The 24,128-nt window shown below is 41.3% G+C and overlaps 1 protein-coding gene across 3 annotated transcripts; it reads left to right on the top strand.

The window, feature by feature from the left end:
* Positions 1 to 357: 357 nt before the first annotated feature.
* Positions 358 to 23,471, top strand: LOC136428923 (ras GTPase-activating protein 1-like). Of its 3 annotated transcripts, XM_066418756.1 has the most exons (25): positions 358 to 548; positions 3,171 to 3,320; positions 3,923 to 4,058; positions 4,619 to 4,689; positions 6,144 to 6,261; positions 6,844 to 6,875; positions 9,473 to 9,522; positions 10,276 to 10,426; positions 10,845 to 10,923; positions 11,985 to 12,111; positions 12,225 to 12,307; positions 12,840 to 12,913; positions 13,282 to 13,366; positions 13,666 to 13,904; positions 14,320 to 14,396; positions 15,367 to 15,432; positions 16,693 to 16,862; positions 17,516 to 17,675; positions 18,320 to 18,462; positions 20,380 to 20,495; positions 20,895 to 21,049; positions 21,208 to 21,296; positions 21,731 to 21,808; positions 22,226 to 22,348; positions 22,992 to 23,471. In XM_066418756.1, exons 1-25 carry the CDS (start codon positions 400 to 402, stop codon positions 23,070 to 23,072), a joined length of 2,802 nt encoding a protein of 933 aa, XP_066274853.1. In that variant the 5' UTR covers positions 358 to 399; the 3' UTR covers positions 23,073 to 23,471. The 3 variants fall into 3 exon arrangements, with proteins under 3 accessions (XP_066274853.1, XP_066274854.1, XP_066274855.1); XM_066418757.1 differs by lacking the exon at positions 15,367 to 15,432 and having other exon boundaries at positions 359 to 548; XM_066418758.1 differs by lacking the exons at positions 358 to 548; positions 3,171 to 3,320; positions 3,923 to 4,058; ... (1 more) ...; positions 6,144 to 6,261; positions 6,844 to 6,875 and adding an exon at positions 8,989 to 9,155.
* Positions 23,472 to 24,128: the final 657 nt, after the last annotated feature.

The following is a 24,128-nucleotide window of genomic DNA, read 5'->3' on the forward strand; positions in this document are numbered from 1 at the left end:
AGACTCGGGGGTAAGATATCAATAAAATTCCTTATCGTCATCGATGTCTGATATTGAAAAAAAAGTCACGATACAATTGTAAATGTGCCTCGGCAAAGCTTTAAAGACGCTTAGGTTAGTCTCACCAAGGAGGTTCTGTGTAGAATTCGGAAGTCTTCCCATACATGAAATCACCGATTTGATTAAATTTTATTCTGTATTGCTGTAAATTTGTTGTGCCTTTTTCCAGCGATTCAGCTTCATCATTTCATTCATGTCCTGTGGCGTTTACTCGTCTCTAAAGATGCGGGCATCTTCAACTGCAGTTCTCTCCTTGAGCCGGAAGACGTCGCTTCTGGGCAGAAGTGCGTCCAGCTGGCGCGTGACCTGTGACCCCGCCAAGGGAAGGGCGTGTCCAAGATGGCGGAAGATTCGGCTGGAGATTCTCCCCTCCGGGAAGTGCAGGATCTGTCTCTTCACGAGGAAGACTACCCCTTCGAGGGGATCGCGGACGCCGAGTGCGAAGACGAAGAGATCGACGCTGCGTTGGTGGCCCCTCCCGAGACAGAGTAAGGACCCTCTCACAAACGCCGTACTATCATCGTACGATTTACAAACTGAGGTTTATTCTTGGGAAAACCGTGCGTGTGCCCTGCAAAATATATTCAGCTGTCGTGTTGCGGAAAGCCTGTTTTAGATCCTTAATTTTACGGGGTTCTTTCGGTCACAGCCTGCTTGAAAATTCTACGACATCAAAATCGTACGACGATCTACGACGAATGTGTAATAATTTGTGTGATTGTTGGATGGGTGGGGGGGGGGTGTCTTTAAAGATAGTGTGTCATGAATTTCTAGGCAAATATCTTATTTATCTATCAACAACACTGGAGAGTTTTATGCCTTGGAGAGCGCTATATCTGCCTTTGGAAATGATATTTTTAAAAGATGATACAGAAAACTGCATGGCCAACATTGGCTGATGTCAGGATTTGTATGAGATAGGCGTGAAGTTCATTATCCAGCCTTCCTGAAGTTCAGATAAACAGTTTCACCAACCAATAATTGGTATGCTTGCATGATTTTTGCAACACAGCAAAGGGGGAAGTATTGTGTGTTGGCTTGTCTGTGTGTCTGTGTGTGCGTGTGTTTGTAAAAGTTTGTGTCTGTGTGTGCATGTGTGTGTGCCTGTGCGTGTATGTGTTAGTGGTATACGTGTGTATGTTGTATGTGAAAATGAAAATGAAAGTGAAAGTAAATCTCAAACCCATTGAGCTGCTCTTCCACTGGTCATGACAGAGAAGACAGACGCTATGTACAGTATTCTCAGGTTCACTGTAGCGGGGAAATCCCCCTAGCTCTTTTCGACAAGTACAACAAACTAAACGACCAGTCCTAAGGACTGCAACCCTTTCCAGTAGCGTGCATGTTGGAGGAGGGACACATCCGGGATTTAAACTCATGACCTCTTGGTCCAGAGGCAGGCTCACTAATCACTGGACTGTGCATGCTACTATATATGTACATGTGTGTGTGTGTGTGTTTCAGTAGTTTTTGGCCATCAAACACTTACATGCATGCATTGCCTGGAAATTCTTCCAAGTGACAGTTCCTAATTTTTGCACCATTTGAATGTAGATCTTGACATGTTTGTTCTATTTTCAAGTGGAGCGAGTGAGTGAGTGAGTGAGATAGTGTGTGAGTGAGTGAGTGAGTGTGTGAGTGAGTGAGAGTGAGAGAGTGAGTGAGTGAGTGAGTGAGACTGAGAGTGATTGTGAGTGAGTGAGTGAGTGAGTGAGTGAGTGAGTGAGTGAGTGAGTGAGTGAGTGAGTGAGTGAGTGAGTGAGTGTGAGAGCGTGAGTTGTGTAAACCCACAAACCCAGACAAAAACAATACTCCTGTCAAAGGTCATTGACCTCCTTCCTGAGGTGATCATGTGAATTCATTATACCAGCCAACAGTCATTGGCATTTTTATTATATTGCTGTTATTTCAACCCCAAACTATCTACAGACCTTTAGTACTGTGTCATGGCATTTAGGTGTCATAAAACCTACAGTAGTATTTGAATTCAACGTAAACATTGTACATATATTCATATTATATTGTCAGGTAATGGTACTAGCAGTTGTATTGTTAGCTAATGGTAGAGGGGTACCATGTGTATTATCTATTAAGCATTACTAAGTATTAATACCCCCTTCATCTTCAAGAAAGTTTTCCATTTCCTTTAGAGTATTTTAAGTATAGAGTCAGACAAGCACTTTGACAATAGACATTTATAATTGTGATAGCAATAGATTTCAATATAGGCTTGCACTGGATGCTTTATCCGAATCTTTCAACACTATAAGGTGCTTGTGGTATAGAGATGTAAATCTGTTCAAGAAACATTACTGCTATCTCTAGATTGATTTTTTAAACCTTTTTCCTATGAATTATGAGTTGTGCGCACCTCGTCCATGATGTATATGTTAATGTGCGGAGCTGTGCGGCAGACTGTGGGGGCGTAGTCTGTATGGACGTGTGTGGGCGGCAGGGAAGTAAGCTGGGTCTGCTGTGGATCATTCTGTTGCTAACAATGTTAACAACACTAGTGAGGGGCACAGAATAGAAAGAAGAATTGATTTATTTGTACTGTATGTTATACATATGGTTGTGCATAGAATGTGTATGTTTGATTTCTTCACTTCAGCAGAGAAACGTTTGGCTTGCTTCTCTGTATGTGTATGAGTGTGTGTATTTATATCTGTCTATGCATGGGTTCAAGTTTGTGCGTGTCTGTGTGCCTATAACTTGCATATAAGTGTGTATGTATGTATGTGTGTGTGTGTGTGTGTCGGGGGGGTGTATGTGCATATCCATGTGTGTGTGTGTGTGTGTGTGTGTGTGTGAACATGTGAGTGTGTGTATTTGTGTTTGTGTGTCTATATGTCTGTCACAGTGTGTCTGTGTGTGTGTGTGTGTGAGAGAGATTGTGAGTGTGTATATGTGTGTGTGTGTGTTTACCCATGTGTATGTGAGTGTGTGTGTGTGTTGGATTTAACCTTCTATAGAGGTAGCTACTCAATTAATGAGAAACTAGACCAGATTTTATTGGTCCCCTGAGTGGTCATCTTGGACAGATTTGACTACATATATATATATATATAGCAGTACATTAATCATTGTTTATCATATCCCCACTGTTTCAGCTGGTATCATGGCAGACTCGGGAGGGTGTCAGCAGAGGAGCGGTTACGCCGGGTCGGCAAACTCAGCAGTTACCTGATCCGGGAGAGCGAACGGAAGCCTGGCTCCTACGTCCTCTCGTACTTCGGAGTCAAGGGTATCGACCACTTCAGGTAAATGTCATAGCAGGGTTTTTTCTAGAAAAATTAAACAAGAGGGACCGCACAAAGGCAAGGGAGCAAATTCTATATATCTATGGAAGAATCTATCGCTGAGGGAAGTATGTAAGCTAAAATCTGAATTCGACAAGGGGGCGCTGGGCTGAAACAAGAGGGTGCAGTGCCCCTCTTTCCCAATTTAGATGAACCCCTGCATAGTTTCCCATTGTATGTTAGTAGTGATTGGTTTATTGATCAAATATAGAGCAAACTGGCTTTGCAGTTAATAGAATTGCACCAACATTTACAATCAGTAACTTAATTTGTACAATAAAAACTATGAATTAAATCATACTCAAAGTCACTATTCCAGACATGTTTAAAAGTTGATATTACATGAGAGGTCCTGGGTTGACATCCTCTGACGTCACTGATGTTGTGTCCTTGGGAAATGCACTTTACATGACTTACCGCACTCCACCCAGGTGTAAAAATGGGTACCTGACTTTGGTTGGAGAGTGGAAGGAGAGGGATGGGCTCCACCTACCAACACTTTGCCTATGGCCCCAAAATGGCTATGGGACTACCTTTACCTACGTTTTCCCTTTACCTTGCAGGATTATAGCCATGTGCGGAGATTTCTACATCGGTGGTCGCCAGTTTGACTCCCTGTCTGATCTGATCGGCTACTACACAAACTGGTCCTGTATCCTGAAGGACGAGAAACTCATGTATCCCGTGCCTCCCCCCGAGGTAAGGAGTGCTCAGAATTCATGTTGGGGAATACAACATGTAACGTTAATCCGCCGGGTTACATAAATTCATCAATTTGAAAACCTTTGGGTTTTAGAGATCTCTAGTGCAGCACCCGCCAGGTATGCACAGTTTAGACATGCAGGAGTGCATCATACTGGGGGACGTTGGACTTTTCAGGGTGGCGGAATTATGTACCCTCACCAGGTGGAATTATGTAGAAGTTAGTTGAACTGGTACAGCTTACCTGAAAATGTATGCGCAGAGAAAAGAATTCGGCATTAGTATTTTTGGGGACATTCTACTATATCAGACCATTCATACCGAGTTTCGCAAATCTGGATCTGAAAAATAAATTTAAAGTGTATGTCAAGAAAGTATACGCAAATAATGCTCATGAATAATCTTTTTTACTTTTTCTTCTTTCTTTTATATCAAATTTTTTGTTCCTGCAAACTTCCCGGCAGGGCTCCGGGTTGGAAATGGGACCATAGCATGATACACGTTGATAGATAGATAGATGAGCATTTATACCAAGTGCACTCTGTGTCTGCTTGCAGCCTGTGCAGAGCCGTAGACTAGTCCGTGCTATCCTGCCCTACACAAGAGTGCCTGACACTGATGAGCTTAGGTAGGTCTCAACCTCCAACCTTTCCTCAAGAAATAACAAGTGGACATCTTTTATTTTATCTTAAGGTCTTTCATGAGATATTGATTCACATTGTGGCTAATGTAAGAAAATATGTCTTACATGGGCACATTCCTAAAAAAAAAAGAGCCTATAAGAATTTGTATCAATATCATTGGACATATTTACCCTTCATCATGTTTAATGGTTACCAAATAGACTTATCACAGGTGACATGGACAGATGAACAAAGGTTTTACTATTCTTTTGGACACTGAAATGTCAATGATATACTCTATACTAGAGTACAGTAGTACCTTACATGTATCAGTTTACCTGAACCCTAAATGAATATCAACATGTAGATGTGCCGATGAACCCACATTCAACAATTAGCTGTACAGCTCCAATTGTGGGTGCACAAAACTGCATATGCACCTAGTATTCCCAACCATGGGAATACATGAGTCCTGTTACGTAATGAAAAACGTTGTATTGATGTTCTCATACCGGAAATACTTTCACAACGTGGGCAGGGAAATAGCAACAAGGACCGGCCTACTTAGTAAACATTAAACATTACATCTTACACAGGATGAAGAGACTTTACAGGAAATATGACGTTTTCTTTTGGTCATGACGTCATTTAATCTTTGAGAAGCAGGATATGAAAGACTAGATTTATTTGATAATCATATTAGACATACTTCCTACAAACAAGGAATAGCTTTCCCTGAATAATTTCCTAGTTTCCTTCAAAAGATGATGTTTTCTTTTTTTTATGACGCCAGATAAGCTTTGAAAAGCAAGATGTGATTGCTTCACTATTTTATATCATATTAAAAACATTCTTCTTACAAACAATGAGTAGCTTTTCCCTGAATAGTTTCCTTCAAAAGATGATGATTTCTTTGGTGACGTCACATAAGCTTTGAGAAGCACATATGAAAGACAAATTTATTTGATACGACTGTACTTACATCAATCATACTTCTTACAAACAAAGAATAGCTTTTCCCTAAATAATATCCTTTAAAAAGTGACATTTTCTTCTGATGACGCCATATTAGCTTTGGGAAGCAAGATATGAAAGGAAAGACTAGTCTATTTGATGGTTAAATCAAACATGCTTCTTACAAACGATGAATGTCTTTCCCCTAAATAGTTTTCTTCAAAAGATGACGTTCTTTTCTGTTGACGTCACATAAGCTTTGAGAAGCAAGATATGAAAGTTAGACAAATTTATTTGATACTTACATCTTACAAACAATAAATAGCTTTTCCTTGAATAGTTTCCTTCAAAAGATGACGTTTCTTCTTTTCATGACGTCATGTGAGCTTTGAGAAATGCGCTATCAAAGACCACTTTTTAAAATGATTATTCATATTTCCTGCACGATGATAAAACTACGTACGTTTTCCCTCTGAATAAAGATAACTTTTTGATTCCACGTTAGTTTTGAGAAGGGCGACGTGTTCATGGTTCATAACACCATGGATGGTGGATGGCTCTGGGTCACGTCGCAGCGAACCAACGAGAGCGGACTCGTTATCAGAGACCTGGTGGAAGAACTGGTAAGAATTCTTCATTTTCTTGATTTAAAGACATTTCTGAATTCTGGTTTGATTTGTATTTAGAAATACAGCCAAACCTGTTACAAGTGACCACCTCTACATAAGGACCACCTGGCCATTGATATACAGTCAAACCTGTACAAGTGACCACCTCTACATAAGGACCACCTGGCCAGTGTGACCACTTTTTGGTGGTTCCTTAAATAATATTTTTCCATTGACACAAGCATTAAGAATCATGTTGCCACCTGTCCACATAGACCAGATCTTATTGGTCCCATTGGGCAGGTTTGACTGTATTCACTTTTATTGCTGATACAACTTCATATCAATATGCTCTTACCTCATCAGTAGATATAATACCAGTATTGTACAATTTAAATGCATCTTAAAACCATACTTCAGTGCTAATGAATTGTGAAGAATGGAAAAATGCTAGCCTGAGTGTTACATGTATCCTGGTTAGTTCCAGGCTCTACCTTAGTTGGATGAAGGTAGCCTGGAACTAGACAGAATGACTTAAGGCTAAAAAAAATGCATTTTGTCTTGGAACTGACAACTTTTTCATTTTTTCTGACACAGGATTTTTATGCTGACCCACATGAAGGAAAGGAGTGAGTACTTCAATTTGTCTTAATTGATCTAATATGAATGACCAAAATCAGCTTTCCCAACTTCTTGTGTTAGGTTTAGATAATTTTGATGGTTCACATTTGGCAAGTCATGCAGATGTGGTAGCTATAACTTGAATTTTGTTGATAGATTAAAAGTAAAAGTGGCGATGTAAAAAAGGTGATGTCATTCCAATACCACATTAAGCCGGCCCAATTTCTTTACCCATTATCAGTTCATCTCCCACATGGGAAAAACTATGGGTGTGTATAGGCAACCTTCCAGCCTATATATTCATTGTCAAATGTTCTTCTGTTTATTCTAGTTAAAGTTTTCTTGGAAGTAGAAATTAAAATGAAAAAAGTGATGTCATTCCAAGCCAGAGCTGTTTTCTTTACCCATTATGACTTTGATTCTCACACGGGGAATGCTATGGGTATGTAACCCTCCAGTCTACCAGTAATCACGTTAAAAACTGAACTTGAAATTCCATTGTCCTGAATTACATGGGTGTTGCATCCGAGTGTATCTAGTTTCTTGGAAGTAGAAATTAAAATGAAAAAAGTGATGTCATACCAAGCCAGGGCTGTTCTCTTTACCCATTATGATTTTGATTCTCACATGGGGAAAGCTATGGGTAGGCTGCAACCCTTCAGCCTTTCAGTAATCACATTAAAGCGATATCAAATCCCATTTCCGCTCTCTGTCGTGGCTGCACTCATGCTGTACGAGTGTCATTAAATACAGGAAATTACAAAGATACGCGAATAGTCATTGAATGGCGTATTTCCTGCCACAAACCACTTTCTCTGAGGGCTCGAAATTGGGAATTTGGCAATTTTGGGAATTAGCCTAGAAATTTAGGTGCACAGAAAGAATTCTGAGTGCACAACTTAGAAGAAGATAGAATGTCAGCAAAATGTATTTTTACAAACTCTACTGCCTCTCTTAAGAACTTCAATCGGAAATTTTATATCTAACTTATAAACATTTTCACATCAAAGTACATGACTGCAGGGGTTTTTCTAGAAAAATTAAACAAGAGGGAATACACACAGGCGAGGGAGTGAATTCTATGTATTCATGGAAGAATCAATTATACCCTTGCCAAACTGTTGTCTAATGTAGCATTAATGCCGCACTACGCGCTCCTTAGCGGAGCACATTGGGCATTAATGCTGGATTCCCTCTGCTCCCTTTGGAACAGAGCATTAATGCCAGCATACACCCCTGTCCATTAATCATCATTTATCACCCAGTCTTCTTCGACTGAAGGGGAAGTGGAAACCCTTTCCCCTGGCTGGTGCCAGTAGGGGTGGTCACACCAAATTAACCCTTTGCCCCCTAACTACAGTCCACCCTTGTTAAAACCCCAGCTGTTGCAGGGTGCTAATGTATAGGTCAAGCATGACTAAAGGCCGTGGCAGAAAGCACTAATGCTGGAAAGATGCCAACTAATTGGTTCAAGCCTTGGTCCTAGGCATGGCTGCTAGGACATTGAGGGACTGGTATTTGGACAGCCATAATTACCATGAAATTACCATGGCAGTGTGCACTAACCAAGCAATAGTGCTGCATATGTATTTCTGGCATTAATGCTACATTAGACAACAGTTTGGCAAGGGTGAGTGAAGGCTGTATGCTGGATATTAAGCTAAAATCTGAATTCAACAAGGGGGCGCTGGAATGAAACAAGAGGGCGCATCGCCCCTCTTTCCCGATTCAGATGAACCCCTGATGACTGTACAACAGAGGTTATATTACTCTACTGTAGTTGAATTTCAAGAATATTCTGTACACTAGTGTACAATAGTGCCTCTACTCTACAGCCTACAAAAATATGTACTAGGTGCACTCGTGCGCTCACAATCAAAAGTTAGGTGCACAGCTCCAAATTCGGTTGCACACATGCACACATGCACCCAGTATTTCCAGTCCTGCTGCATACTAGTGTGCAAGAGTGCCTTTACATACATGTATGTAACCCTAGACAAATACCAAGTCAAGAAATTAGGTGCACAGCTCCAATTTTGGGTGCACAGAAGTGTACATGCACCCTGAGTATTTCCAGCCCTGCTGCTATACAAACCTCTTTCCTCTCAAATGACAGCAGTAATTGCCACTGTGCGGTAATTGAACCTGATCGACACTCGGCGGATGGAGAGGTATAAATGCTGTGTTGCTGGGAGCATACGCAGTACAAAGTCATGTACATGTACATGTAGGCGGACAGATATGATCCAGGCATTGCAATATGTGGAACACACTCTGCTGTTACGGTGGTAAGATGTATTCTCCAAGCAGATGTTATGAAGGCTGAATTGTTGTCAACTGAAAAAGTTTCCAGTCCTTAGGATGATGTTAAGCCATGGTCCACTGTTCATTGTGCTCGCGAGGGAAAAAAAGGATTTTCCTTCAGTTGGTACAATATAATGAACCTCTAAATACTGTAGATAGCATCTGTCTTCTCTGTCACGACCTTATCGGTACACAGCCTGATATGTCACCTTGACTTACATAGAAATATGTCCTTTCTCCTCTTTGATCACTGCCTTTGCAGTGTTCATGACATTGTCTGACACAATGTGTGTTTTTTCAGGTGGTTTCATGGGACCATCACTAAGGAGAAAGCAGCAGAGCTGTTATCAGGTATTTCTTTTTCTGTTTGTTCGTTTGTTTCAGATAACTAGTAAACTGCCTTTAGGCATGAGTTGTGTGACCACAATGTATTAATGATAGTATTCAGAACAAGCTCGGACTGTATGATTTGATGATTTTGATCCACTTACAGGGAAGTACTCTTTTAGATGAGTGTTGTGTGAACTTAAACGTGCTCGAGGTGTAACACGGGACCTGTGGCTTTACAGCCCATCTGAGAGGATGCTCCTAATCAAAACTACTCATTTTCACTTGAGCCAAGAGAGGAAATGAGATTTGAGTGCCTTTCCAAATGAAAGGAACAGCAATTTGGAACTTGCTAGGGATTAGAACCCAGAACCTTTAGATTCTAAGTCAACAACCCTAACTACAAGACTTGTATGTAAGTTGTATGTGATTGATGTATAATTGCATTATCAATGATACTTTTAACCTTAAGTTTAAATACAATCTTAAACTGATGTATGTAGCACTGCTGCCTGGGTTGACCACTGTAGTGTATTGTTACAATTTCAATGAAATAGAAGTAAACCACACAAAACCACCTTGCAATATGTCATTATACAAAGTCATGTTGTATTCATCATTAATCCACCTCATTTCGAGGTGCAGCAAGCGAAGTTTGCTCCAGAACTGCTTGTCATTCATTGCTGAGAGAAGTTCATGTCCTTCTAAATTAGTTTCTGTCTGTTTCTATAATTATTATAAAATAGAAAACCGATGACTGATTTTTTTCCTCCCCAGATGCTCCTGACTCAGCCTTCCTGATCCGGCCCAGCGACTCGTCCCCCGGGGATTACTCCCTCTTCTTCCGCAGCAACAACCTGATCCAGCGGTTCCGCATCACGCGGCAGAACCATGAGGAGTTCGAGATGGGCGGACACTACTATGCAACGTACGTTGGTTTGTTTGTCTGTATTGCATACCCGGTAAACCTCCCCATGGTATGCCAGGTTTGTACTGAAGAGTACAAGCTGCATATCCAGACTGATTTATTTGATCCACTCACACTGGGAAGGGCACCTACTCTTTTCGATAAATGATGTGGGTTTGAGGTGTAGCTCTCCTCAAACACAGGATCTCCATTTGATGTCCTGTTTGTCTATTGTAATCATATGCAGGGCATAGCTGGCCTTAAAACATGATTTAAATTGAAGATTTGCTGCATTAATTTTGTAACTAATAGATTTGTTCCTTTACAATAGAAAATTCTTGCAATGGTCAGTGATAAAAAAATCCTTTGGGAATTTTGAAAGAATTAGATACAACAGTTTGCTAATGATAATTATTGATTTTCCTTTCATGAAATCCAGTCTTGACGACATCATTAAACACTACAAGACAGAACAAATCGTGGAGGGGTACACATTGGGGGAGCCGGTCCCAAATAAGGTAGGTTACGCCTGCTTCTTTGTGTGTCAATACTGACTAGGGAAATCAAGTTTGATGTCATTTGGACATTCACGTATTACACATGTTATACTGCTTTATCTTTAATTTCACGCATATTTGCTTAATTTGCATTAAGATCCCTAGAATCATGATGTTCCACCTGTACCATGATAGTATATCATACTTAAAATGGCTGAAAGACAGCAAGCTCTCATTCTATGATACTGGACTAATTATGTACAGGATGGCCTATGACACAAGTTTTTTTCAGGTTTCTCCTCCTGGACTATAGCAACAGAAATGAGTTTCTTGCATATAAAGTTTGTCATTACTGAGTTGGGGAATGGGTTGTAGACTAATCTAGAGAATTTCAATTTAAAATGGGGGTAATTTAAAGCTACTTGGGGGGGACTTACTGTCAGATTGGCCATATTGTGACCAGTTAGTGTCCCTGGTCAATCTGAATTTTATGCTTGTCAGAGAATTTGCTCCCCTGGGTAAGTAGGCACATGGTTACAGCACGGGGCGAGCGGCCCTCCTCCACTCCTTAGAAAAAAACCTGATTAATCATTCAACCCAACCTCCCCTCACAGAGAAGTCGGCTGAACTTGTTCAATGATGAGGATATCTACCAGAGCGTGCGGGCGCGGTCTACGGGATTATTCATCATCACTCAGCTTTTTACATGATGTTTACTAATAGCCTCCACAGGCTCCATGGATGGCTGGAAAAATAGTAGAAATTCGCCAGATAGAGTGGATAGTATGCTAAGGGAGTCAGCTACAGAAAGAGGGACCTCAGTGGGTTGCCTATTGTCGCCTATAGTCCCTCTCTTTCTACTATTTTTCCAGCCATCCGTGGAGCCTAGTAGAGGCTAGTCTACTAATATGATAACCCCAGGTCACATATTGTATACACTACTTTGTAATGTCATAGTATGATTCCTCATTCAACCCAAACTCCCCTCACAGAGAAGCCGGCTGAACTCATTAAATCATGAGGTAAGGGGATACATGAAAACACCCTGATGTCATTTATGATTCGTCATTCTCCCCTCACAGAGAAGTCGGCTGAACTCGTTGAATGATGAGGATATCTACCAGAGCGTGCGGGCGCGGTCTACGGGATCCTGCATCATCACTCAGCCCAGCGACACCATCGTCAAGAAGGGCTACCTCAGCAAAAAAGGCAAGAGCTCTGATAATTTCCATCTCTATTTACTAAATGTATGGTATAGTACCATGTATTTCTTTTTGCCAGTGAACAAAAACATAAAGTTGTGATCTTGTCAATCTTTTCAGGTCATCGTAGCAAAAAGTGGAAGAATCTGTTCTTCATTTTGAACGGCACAGAGCAGCACGTCTACTACTTTGAGAATGAAAAGGTCTGTAAAATCTTCATTACTCTTGTCAAGGCATGCTTGTGAGGTGCCTCTAGTGCTCAGTACATACATGTAGAGCATAACATTAGGCATGTATGCTTCAGTGATAGCACCAGTTTGGAATAACAGGACAAGGGGGTATATTTGGCGCAAGTGCGTAACTGTATGTTATTTGAATGATACTATGATATTGTTATATTAATGTTGATAGATATGATCAGAAAGTGTTGTTGTTTTAAACACTTTGAGGCTATATAACGGTAGTCATAATGCCTTAATGCTACTACTAGTATTTTCACTTTATCAGTAAAAGACTATTAGTAAATAGATTGAAAGAAAGTACTGCTGTTAGCCATTTTATTCCACAGTAGAGAAGCATCAGGATATTTGTTGTTTAACATGTTGAATATGACACTGTTTGGGAAGATTAAGACTATGCCAAGTCCACAGGCAACATTTACCATGTGTCCTCTTATTAGTCCATCAAATCACTAGTTTTAGTACCAGTAGTCTAACAAATGTATCTTTTCCACAGAGAACAAAACCAAAGGGCCTGATTGACTTGAACTATGCTTCAATTTACCCTGTACACGAGAGTCTGTTTGGAAGGTAGGGCAATGTACTTTTCTTTTCTTACTATTATGTTCTAATCCTGGGACAGAGCATCTCAGTTGGGGCTGCACCCGTCTTTCGGAAGGGCTGTAAGATGGGGATATCGTGTTCGAGGAGGTGCCTCCAGCATGTTAAAGTGGAAGGGCTAGCAATGTTTCCCTGTAAAAATATACCTGAATCTGAAACAGCAAGGAAACTTTTTGACCACTAGGCTCTATATGTTCTTTAATATAATTTGTAGTATTACCTTTGTATCATTGATGATAACATTTCTGTTTGAATTATGTGTCTTTTTGAATTATGTGTCTTTAATCAGGCAGGTTCTACTCAACACATATTGATTTTTTTGTTTTTTTCCTGTCCAGACCAAACTGTTTCCAGACAGTTGTGAGAGCTCTAAATGACATCACTACAACCTACCTGTGTGCCGACACCGCAGAACTGGCAAAGGTGAGGATGCTATTTTAGTCCAGACTTCCCCAATGGGCTCTATAAATCAACAACTACCTGGTAGCCTTGCATGTCAAATCAATTTTCATGCTGTCCCAGTGTCTGGTTTGAGGAGAAAACAATAGTCACAATGTGTGGGGGGAACACATGTACATGTTTGTATGTAATTACCAGGAAATCAGAGTGTCCTCTAGGCGTCCCCTGCAACAGGAGGGCGTCTAATTTCTTTCTTTTCTTACTGAGGCATCCAGAAGACGCCCTGACGCCTTGCTAGCTAATAGCCTGATTTCTTCCTACAGGAGTGGATCCTGGCTATGCGCCAGTTCTGCACCCAACCCAGCAACAAGCAGTCGCCGCTCAACGCCAAGCGGGTAAAGCAGCTGCGTAGCCTGAGCGTGAACGTCCTGGACGCGCGCAACCTCCCAGTGAAGCACCTACCTCACCCCTACTGCATGCTGTCCCTGCACGACGTCCACGCCGCCAGGACGCAGATGCGCGAGGGACCCAATCCTCTGTGGTCAGAGGAGTTCGTCTTCGAGTAAGTGGACCCCAACTGTTTTCGTTAAGTGTGGTGGGTTTCTCAACGTGTTGAGGTGTGACTTTTCTCAGACACAGAGCCTCTGCCAAAGGGCACAGCATTTGGGCCTGCTTGGGATTTGAACTCAGAACTGTCAACAATCCAAACCATAAGGCCACCTTGCCACCTCGACTTATTATTGTTCCATCAAATCGACTGGTGTTGACTACTCTACAGCAGCTGCTTTTTGAGACAAAAAAAATTCACCAAATGAATATAGTTGGACAAAAAACAAAACTTCATGACCTTTTCCTTGCAGCTTCAATTCTTATGACATAGACATCTATACTATGGTCCTTTATGATGTAGTTCCTTTACATTGTACATGAAAAAAAATGAAGAAGTAAATTTGAGATTTGTTTTCTTGCGTTTGTAGTGACCTTCCAAGAGAGGTGGAGTCCTTCACACTTCTGATGTGCAGTAGAGCTAGAAGGTCTAAAGATGCTGTTGTCGGTAAGTTCTTCCTACTGTGATCTTCTTACAGGAAATATACAATCTCTGGGTAGCAAAGTTCTTGTAAACAACCAAGTGTTTTAATCATTCAAGACCGACATTTTGTTGACCATCTGTCACCTTCCTCAGGGCAATTTCTACTTGCTCAGGGTCTGTTGTGCACTATAAGTAGGTGTCCTTGCGTAACAGAACCATTCAGAATTGCCCTGAGGAAGGTAACAGCATAGTATGCGGTCATGAAAATGTAATTCTTGAATAAAACACTTGGTTTTATACAAAGAACGTTATCAAGTGACTTACCAACTTCATGTAACTGATAGTACATATTATACAATTTCACCAACTTGCATCACATCTCTGAAACATTGTTACAGTAGAACGAAGTGTATGACAAGGACACTACAATGTATTCCCAGCGTTAGCTGTAAAGTTGCTTCACATGTGGTCTCCAGCCCTACTGTCCAACTGCCGTCCAATTAGAAATTTAGCTGGCCATTTAGCTGTGGATCATACTCTCCAAGCATTTCTATATACAGTAACAGTTACTGTATGATTTAATCAATTAAATTCACCTAAATGGCATCCTCCACTTAACAGTGTTGTGGTCGTTATGAGATGAAATCCTGACTGTGTATATTTCCTCTGCTTAATTGCACCCCCACTTGCAACATTAGCTTCTATGCTCTAACTGACTCATGAGCATCAACCTTGTCTTGACCTTGTCTTACTGTGTAGTTTTGTTTTCATTGTGGTAGTCAAGAATTTTGTCTTCATAGTTTTTGGTTAAAGCCTGGTGAACTACAGATCTGTTCATTTTTCACTTATGAAAGACAGTATAGATGCTGTCTGAAAGGTCTGACCGTTTCGAAAATCTATCCAGTTGCTTGAGTAACTGTATTCCTGTGCATCCTCTGCTTACTGCTTCCCTGCGCTGCTAGTACTAACCCCTGCCCTGCCGTCCCCTCCCCAGACCAGTTACTGGTGGCGGCCAGTGTGATCTTGGTTCCCAGTGCCGTAGAGAACCTAGGGGTCAGAGGTCAGTCCAAAACACCCATGTCCCACCCATCCAAAACTTCAGCCCCCATCCATTCATACCTCTTGATAATATGCATGATTTTAATGTTTCCATGAGGGGAAAGTTTACATGAGAATGTTCAAAGATATACAAAATGTGCATATAAGGTGGTTCACGGTTTGTAATTAATGCACATGTGCAGTGTGGTGCACTGTGGGTTATGTTTCAGTTCAATCCAGAACACCCATGTCCCAACCATCCAAAACTGCCGTTCCCATCCATTCATTCTTCTTCATCATCCTTTAAATCTTGAAACTTTCACAGTTGTTTTATTTTTAGTGGTGACTTGTCCACTGTGAATTCATGACATGAAAATATGTGTGTCCAATGTACAATTTCTAACTGTTGTACGGAATTGTTTCAACCACGAATTTAAAACACTGTGAAAACCTCCCTTTTCCTCCTGCCGCAAAATGAAAACCACAGTGAAAGTAAATGAATTAACAGTATGTATACAGATGTTAACATAAGGATGTTCAAAGATATAGATTTTGCAGCATGCGCATACTGTGTAAGCCATCAATTAACCCTGTCAACTACCCCCCCCCCCCCTAAATGATGCTGCTGTTTCCCATTACTTTCCCATCTATCCACCCTGTCACACATTCATAACCTTTCCACGACTTTACTCCAAGCCATGGTCGGTGCTGGGTTGGGAGTAGACTGGAATCCATCCTACTCTAGCTCCAGTTCACTCCTCTGATCACATCCAAGCTGAATTTGACTTTCCGATTTCAATTTCTAAAAATTTGTAGTCAGCTGGTGCAGTAAAGACTAGTACTAGTAGTAGTCAATCTCACTGACCAACTCCCAATTATAGATGACTTGGCTCATGACTAACTCCCAACCATGGTCTGGAGAAGGTCGGGAGGCCATGGTCGGCTATGTGTGACAGAGTCTTAACCTTCTCCCTGCTGCCTAACTCTGTAACCAATAGAGATTGGGGTGCCAAATGGCTCCTTCAGTGTGCTAAAGGTTAACTTCCAACCATGGTCTGGAGAAAGTTGGGAGGCCATGGTCGGCTATGTCTTGAGGGTTTGAGAGTGGCCTCTGCATTCAACAGTTTTACCTACTGGGTATTAACCTTCTCCCTGCTGCCTAACTCTGTAACCAATAGGGAATAGGGTGCCAAACGGCTGCTTCAGGGTGCTAAAGGTTAAAACAGTGTCTAAAATCTTTGCTCACTTCATTGAATCTAAACCTTTGAATCTCTCCCTGCAGCATCTGTCTACGTGCCCTTGAGTAAGCTTCCGAACGGGCAGTATGTGGATGAGTGGTACCCGGTCATCCCCGAGTCGCCCTACAAAGGAGACATGGGCTCCATCAGAATACGGGCTCACTACAGGTCACAACTGGTGCTGCCCCTGGAGGAGTACACAGCACTGAAAGAGGTGGGTTTATCTTCAGTGTCTTTTAACTACAAGTTTTATGAGCTTGGTCACAGTTTGAAGTGTAGAGGGGTAAACAAGTTTATTACAGTTACTGTAATGATTTCTTGTGGTATGTTGATGAAGGTTAGACATCCAGGTATACAGTACGATTTAAACTCTACTACTAGATAAATTACGGAGATTATTTCCGGACGTTTCCGGTGACATCCATCACCCTTCTTCAGCGTCAATCGAATGAACTAGCAGCACTAATCATACCACAATATTTCTTGCGGTACGTACCAAGACCTCCTAACCACAGTAAAGAAACGAAAACTGAAGTGGCACGGTCATCGAGACTAGCTAAAACTTATAATCAATCGTGCAAGGAACTATCCAGTGAGGGAGATAAAAGGTTAGGCAATGGGAAAGATGGGAGGATGCTATCAGAGAATGGACATTAAGAAATACAGAAAACTAAGAAGGTTGGAGAAAACTGGATGCTAGATCTTCCATGGTGCCCCAAATAGTCAAATTGTTAGATTAAGAGATGAGATGAGATGATGAGAGCATGACACAATTCTAATCCTCTAATTACAAATATCTGATGGTGTATGTTTTGCTATAAACTCCCGACACTGCTAAGAGAGAGATTTCTTGCTTACCCCTCTCAGCTGATAGTATCCAAAGAGTTCAACACCATCTATGCACTGGACAAGGTGTGTGCGCGGGACAGGTCGCTACTCGCCAGCGCGCTCCTGCGGGTGTTCCGAGACGAGAAGAAGGAGGCCGTGCTGTTACAAACTCTCACAACAAAGGAGATCGCTAACGAAGGTTAGTATATTGTATACAGGTAGTGGTGGACAACCTCAGGTCAACCGTACACACTCATGCCACATCTTCAGAAAGGACGCTGTAGCCGCATAGTTCCCATTGAGATCTTTATTTGAGCCCACATAGTAGGCAGTGGTACATAGTAGTAAGTATATTGTACTGTAACAGTTACAAACTCTCACAGCAAAGGAAATCGCTAACAAAGGTTAGTATGACCCGTGATATTCTTTTGACAACAGGAAAAAAGGCTTGAGGTAAAAGAAAATTTATTACAGGATTGTTTGACACCCTGTTTGACACATTATCAATAACTCATCGTCCGTTCGTTTGTTCAGACCTTGAAATGCCTCAGTGCCACATATATAGGGCAGCAAGTTTCCTTGCAGTTTCAGTAGCAGGGTATATTTCTACATTGAGGGGTTGCTACCCCTTACACTTCAACATTCTCGAGCCACCTCCTCGAGCACGGGACCCCCATTTTACATCCCTTTGGAAAGACAGTGCAGCCCCAACCAAGATGTCCCCTCAGTTAGCAAAACAACCAGGAACCAGGCAATCAACTGTGAGGCTGCTACCCACTGAGCTATAGCCGCATCCCTGACTCATCATACATAGTCATATATCTTGTTTGTCCCCCTGTGCAGATGAGAGTGCGACCCTGTTCCGTGCGACCACCCTGGCCTCTACCCTGATGGACCAGTACATGAAGATGACTGCTGTTCCCTTCCTGCATCAGGCTGTGAAAGAGGTCATCACCAAGATCGCAGACAGCAAACAGTCCTGTGAGGTCAGTGCAGTTCCTTGTATGTGTGTAGTTGTGATAGAGTTTAATTTTAAAAACTTACTTAAGATATATGATAGATAGGATCAGGGCTACCTCCAGGACCCGTCCCTCTGGCCCAGGACGAAAATTTGGTTGTTGGAACGGACAAAAATTTCACCCCATTTATCCAAAATCTGAACTTTGTGACATGAAATTGATGAAAATGTATTTTGGTGAGCTTAAAATGACAGATTTAATCATGAAAATCAACAACACAACATGGGCTCATAAACAATGAATGGAAACAAAATTAAAGCTGAAGACGGATTCCCAAAAATTCTAACAATTTCACAGGCATGTCAGTCCGTGCAGGTACTTCTGAAATGTCTGTGCATACCCAGAAGTAGGTCTCAGAAGCATGCGCCCCACAGTGAGTGTAACCCAAAAACAGAATGGGCTCACAGAGCAGAAATAGCCTGGAACTTCCTTACTGGTTTTCAAAGCTCTTTGTTTCTGTTTTCTTTTGTTTGTTTCTCTTTCTGTTGTTCCCAGTGTCTTCTGTCCTCATCTGTACAGTCTTCACTCTCTCTCTCTGTCTCCAGCACCCTCCCTCCTCTCTCACTTGCTGTGTGCGACCTGTTCCTGACCCAGACACCACTGTAGGTGGCACACTGTACCTTCCTATCAGGCTTTTAGCTAGGATCTATTAATAGCTATATAGGCAGGGCATCGAAAAATTGGGGATAGGGGAGGTTTTAAGCACATAAAATTGCTGTTTTTTTAGGTAATATTACACTGATTTACAAATAACATGATAGGTTTTATAACGTATACCACATGTAAGCTCCAACTTCTTAAGAATATGAAACATGATGATGATGAACAACAACAAACTGTTTGGTCAACAATTCAGCTTCTCAGAATCAGACTCTTATCAAAACTTATCTGATAGCTTTGCATGTCAATCAATCTACATACTGTTCTAGTGTCTGCATGGGGAAAAGCAGCAGTGTCAGTGTGCGTGTGGGGAACACATGTACATGTTTATGCTAGCTAAAAGCCTGCTTCCGAATCCTATTGTTTTATTCTCTTTCATCAATTCTGCATTATGTCTCTACTGAAAGCTTAAATCATGCAGGAAGCATTGCCATTGCAGGTGGTGAAAGGATTGCCTGACTGTACAGTTGCCTGTGTTGTACAATGTTCCATCTACATGACTGAGTTTGTATCTCCCCTCATGACTGGAGTAGATGTTCTGATCCATACAGCCTCCTTAATCCATTGAGGGCAGCTATTGTTACAGTAGTAATCAGAAAATCTACTCATGTCGTGAACTGTGATGAAGTCATGTTTGAGGCTGCATTCTTCACACTGCTATCAGCAACACCAAGCTGCAGTGCGAAGTAGAACCAGTACATGTCTTGACTTGAGAAAGATCACAACAGCAGCTGTTTATTCACTGTTGTGTGTAAAGTACTTTGTTAACCTGTGATTTGCCAACCTGATGAAACTGTTCACGGACGTGCAAGGAAAAAGTTACTCATTGACAAGCAACTGGATGAAATTTGGAAACATTCACTGATGTTTCAGGCGGCATCAGCATCCAATTCAGAGTTCTGGTTAAAAACCATGGTATCTCCAGAAACTTGTTTAGTCACTAACAAAAGACAGGAGATGCTGTCTGAAACGTCTGACCATTTCCAAATATTATCCAGTTGCTTGAGTAACTATTTCCTTGCGTTAATCTCCAAGCAGGTCTATCAGTGACAAGGCAGTATCCAAAGGGCCACCAGAGATATTTCGGATTCTGGTTGGCCCTTCTGATACTGCCTTGCCACCAATAGATCTGCTTGGAGATTATCCTTACGTATCTTATCACCTGGATGTCATACATGTACCTTCATTGACATGTTTACGGATATTTATCCTTTCCTCCTATAGCTGAATCCCACCAAACTGGAGAAGGGTGCAGACGTGAACTCTAACCTGGAGACTCTGCTCAGCTTCCTGACGGAGGCGGTGGAGGCCATCTTTAAAGCCACTGAAAGCTGTCCAAGGTACTGATATGTCATCTTTGTGTTACTGCAATTACATGTTATTTCTAAAAAATATGTGCAAATATATATGCACAGTTTTCTTCGACATTAACCCACGGTTAGTTATGATGTTATGGCTGTACCCAATAGGAGTGGAGGTTTTTGATTGGTCCAAACAGCTTGGCTATGCGATAAATTGTCCACACAAGCAAACCTTTCAGTGTATGAACAGTCTTCTGATCTGGATAGGTACTGGGCAACATCCCTTTACATTTTGTAGTTGGGTTCAAGCACCCAGGGAGTGGTACTGCACAGCTGTTGCTTATTCCTTAGGTGTTTCATAAACATGGTATGAACTAAAGCACTTCCAATGTACTTGTCATTGATTATTTCATAGCCAACTTATCTGTTGTATCCCAGTACTCTCAGGTACATCTTTGGCTGCCTGCAGAGAGAGGTGCTGAAGAAGTGGCCTGATGACACCACCATGCGCACCAGAGTTGTCAGTGGGTTCATCTTCCTGAGACTGATCTGTCCAGCTATCCTGAACCCAAGACAGTTTAATCTCTTAGCAGGTATGTACTGTATACTTAACTCCCAGACAACAAGTTGGCTCGAGCATGTAGAATTATGTCAGACTCCTTGGTTTTACCTAAGAGTGTAATATACCTGTCAAACATTGATAACAGATGTACTTTGTAGTTATTCTTGATTTCATAATGTCTGTCCACAGAGTCTCCGACCCCCACGGCTGCCAGGACCCTCACCATGGTCGCCAAGTCACTGCAGAATCTCGCCAACCTCGTGGAGTTTGGCGCAAAAGTAAGCTTTTTTTGGAAAATATCTTTTGTTTGTATCATTTCATTTGGGCACAAGGTAAAATCGAAAAGAACAATATCAGAAAATGTAGATGGCATATGTGCTGGAGTAAGCCAGAGAACACTGTGATCTATACAAGGTCTTCTCTTGCATAGTTGAATGTAGTGATACCTAGTTGATATCACGGAAATGTCAGTGTTACGAAGATACCTTAATATGATAAATAAATAAATGTGTGAATAGATAATTAATAGATCCTATCAGCTATCATCCATCGAACCTATCCTATGGAATTTATTCGAGGCGGAATCTATCTTCGAGCAAAAGCTTTAAACCTTAAACCTTACTGAACCATGCACTAGTTTTGTCGTTTTTGTAGGTAAAAGCTGTACTTATTCAACAGTTATCTGAGTGTGCCTTTTCCTGTATTCCTGCAGGAACCCTACATGGAAGCTGTAAATCCCTTCATTGTGAAAAACAAGGAGAGGATGATCATGTTCCTGGACGAGCTGGCGGTACGTATGACAACTTCTCATTGCTAACATCATCAAAGTCAATGTAATTGTGTAGAACTTTATTCATACTTTATTCACTGATGTATCTGTCACAGTCTACATCTGTATAGCCCTGCTACAATTGCCCCCCAGCATGACACAATACCTGGCATATCTGTATCTATATAGCTGGTATACCCGCCCTTCATTGTAACACACCAGCTTCTGTATATGTATAGCCGGTATAAGCATCCTTTGATATAACACACCAGCTTTACTGGAACGCGACAGCAGCTGGTTATATATTACACTGAACGACCGGTCACACCTAACCTATCAGACTATTCTATATTGTTGATGTACATTTCTTACTGCTATGTATGTCTGTGCAGAAATGAAGTAAGTGGTGCTAAGGTTGTTCCATGTTCTTTCCTGCAGAATGTCCCATCCTACCCAGAAACTCCGGAGAAGGTGAAATCCGACCCCTCCCAGGACCTGGCCACCCTGCACCAGATCTGCCTGTCCCACCTGACTGAACTACAAACTCTCAGTACAACGCAGGTGAGAGACCACATTCCAACAGGCTTGCTCCTGGGGTGTCACAAAAAAGATGCTGACAAATGCATTTTGCACTTAAGCGGCATCTACTACAGTGTATATAAAATAAAATGGAACAATTTTGAAATTTTATTTGTTTATTCATGTGCACAGCAAGAATATACATGATACATGATAAGATAAAAACAGGTGCTGGAGGAGGGAAAAGGTGACAACAGCAATGTTTTGTCATGAAGTTGCTTTTATCACCTTAAGATTGTATTGACAAAGCCACAAACCTTCAGTACCAGTACACAGCTAAAAGGCCATGAATACAGATCCTTTTTTTTTGGTTGCCTAAATCGATCAGAGCTTACCAAATTAATATTTTCCCCAAACTAACTGGTGGAAAATCATGAGGAAATTTTACAGCAAGCAGTCACTTTCGGCACTCAATCTTGTCCAGGTTTAAAATATTGTGGTGGAAGTCACTAGGGTCAATGGCAAAGTCTGTTATCAATAGCGTAGTATTTGTTTGTTTGTTTGTGCCTGTATTTATTCTCGAAAAATGCTCCATGAAGAAGTTTTCTTGAAAATTGCGCTGCGTGTATGAAAGTTAATTTTTCATATGCTCATTCATGAAACTCTTTATTTTTCTTGTTTTCAGAGCCATTTGAAGAAGTTGCTGGCGGTGACAGAGCATCTCAGCAACAGACAACAACAGTACATAGGAGCCGTCAAGCGATGACAATACTGGTAGCTGCAGTACGGATAGTACTTGCTAGGAGACACTCTTTACCCATACATGGAAACACTGACAAAAATTGCCAAGTGCATTATATGTGCTGGCCTACTTCCAAGACTTCTAGGAGAGCTGTCGTTTATTTTGGGGCATGGGGGTAGTGCTGATTCACAATTCAACATAGGCAAGGCTCTCTAATGACAAGGGAGATAGCTTCCATGTTATAAAGGATCTTGACGGCATTAGAGAACCTGACCTATGTTGAAAATCGCACATCATCGCTACCCCCAAAATTAAATACTGGTGCCCCTAGAAGTCTGTGAAAGGGGCTAGAATAGGCTTTGACAGTGACAAACATCGTCGGCACTTGCCTTTTGCCACCAGAGCCTTACAGGTGAAACAAGGAATAATTATAATATATGATCTCCAGCATGAAACAAATTTGAATTCTTTCAGATTTTGTAGATACAATAATACAAAGATTACTTGTACTTGGCAAATAAGTGCCAGAAAAGTACAGCATCAATGAAATTACCGGACTCAATACTGTGCTGTGCAATTTATGATATATGATTGTGATGATATGTGCAGGCTTACATATAAGGTCCAATGGTGGACAGGTGCAAAAGCGGTATACGAAGGTATTGAGAGCTTTGAAAAGCCATGACTGATGATTGCATCTAATATTTACTTTATTTCAATTGAGATTATCATTATTACTGGAGATGAAGCCCTTTTTGGTTCATAGTAATTCTAGTGATATTCAGGCACATTTTATGTAAATAAAGTAGTAGTTAATATTTACTAACTTCAAGGCAGTTTCATGTTTCAAAATTGAAAGCATTTTGGAGGACAAAAAAAATCAATTTTAAGTATTGAATTCTTGAACTTTGGAATACTTATGACATTTTGTTCTGGCAGAAGATTTTGCAGTAGTAACTTTTTTGTTCAGGTACATTGTACATGTACAGGGTGCAAAATACTTTTTTGAGCCAGGTTGCCCATGTTGCAACCAAGGGCAAATGCTAGGTTGCACATCCAAATTTCAGGTTGCTCCAGCAA

The sequence above is a fragment of the Branchiostoma lanceolatum genome, chromosome 2, assembly GCF_035083965.1.
Source record: "Branchiostoma lanceolatum isolate klBraLanc5 chromosome 2, klBraLanc5.hap2, whole genome shotgun sequence".
NCBI classification, from domain to species: domain Eukaryota; kingdom Metazoa; phylum Chordata; class Leptocardii; order Amphioxiformes; family Branchiostomatidae; genus Branchiostoma; species Branchiostoma lanceolatum.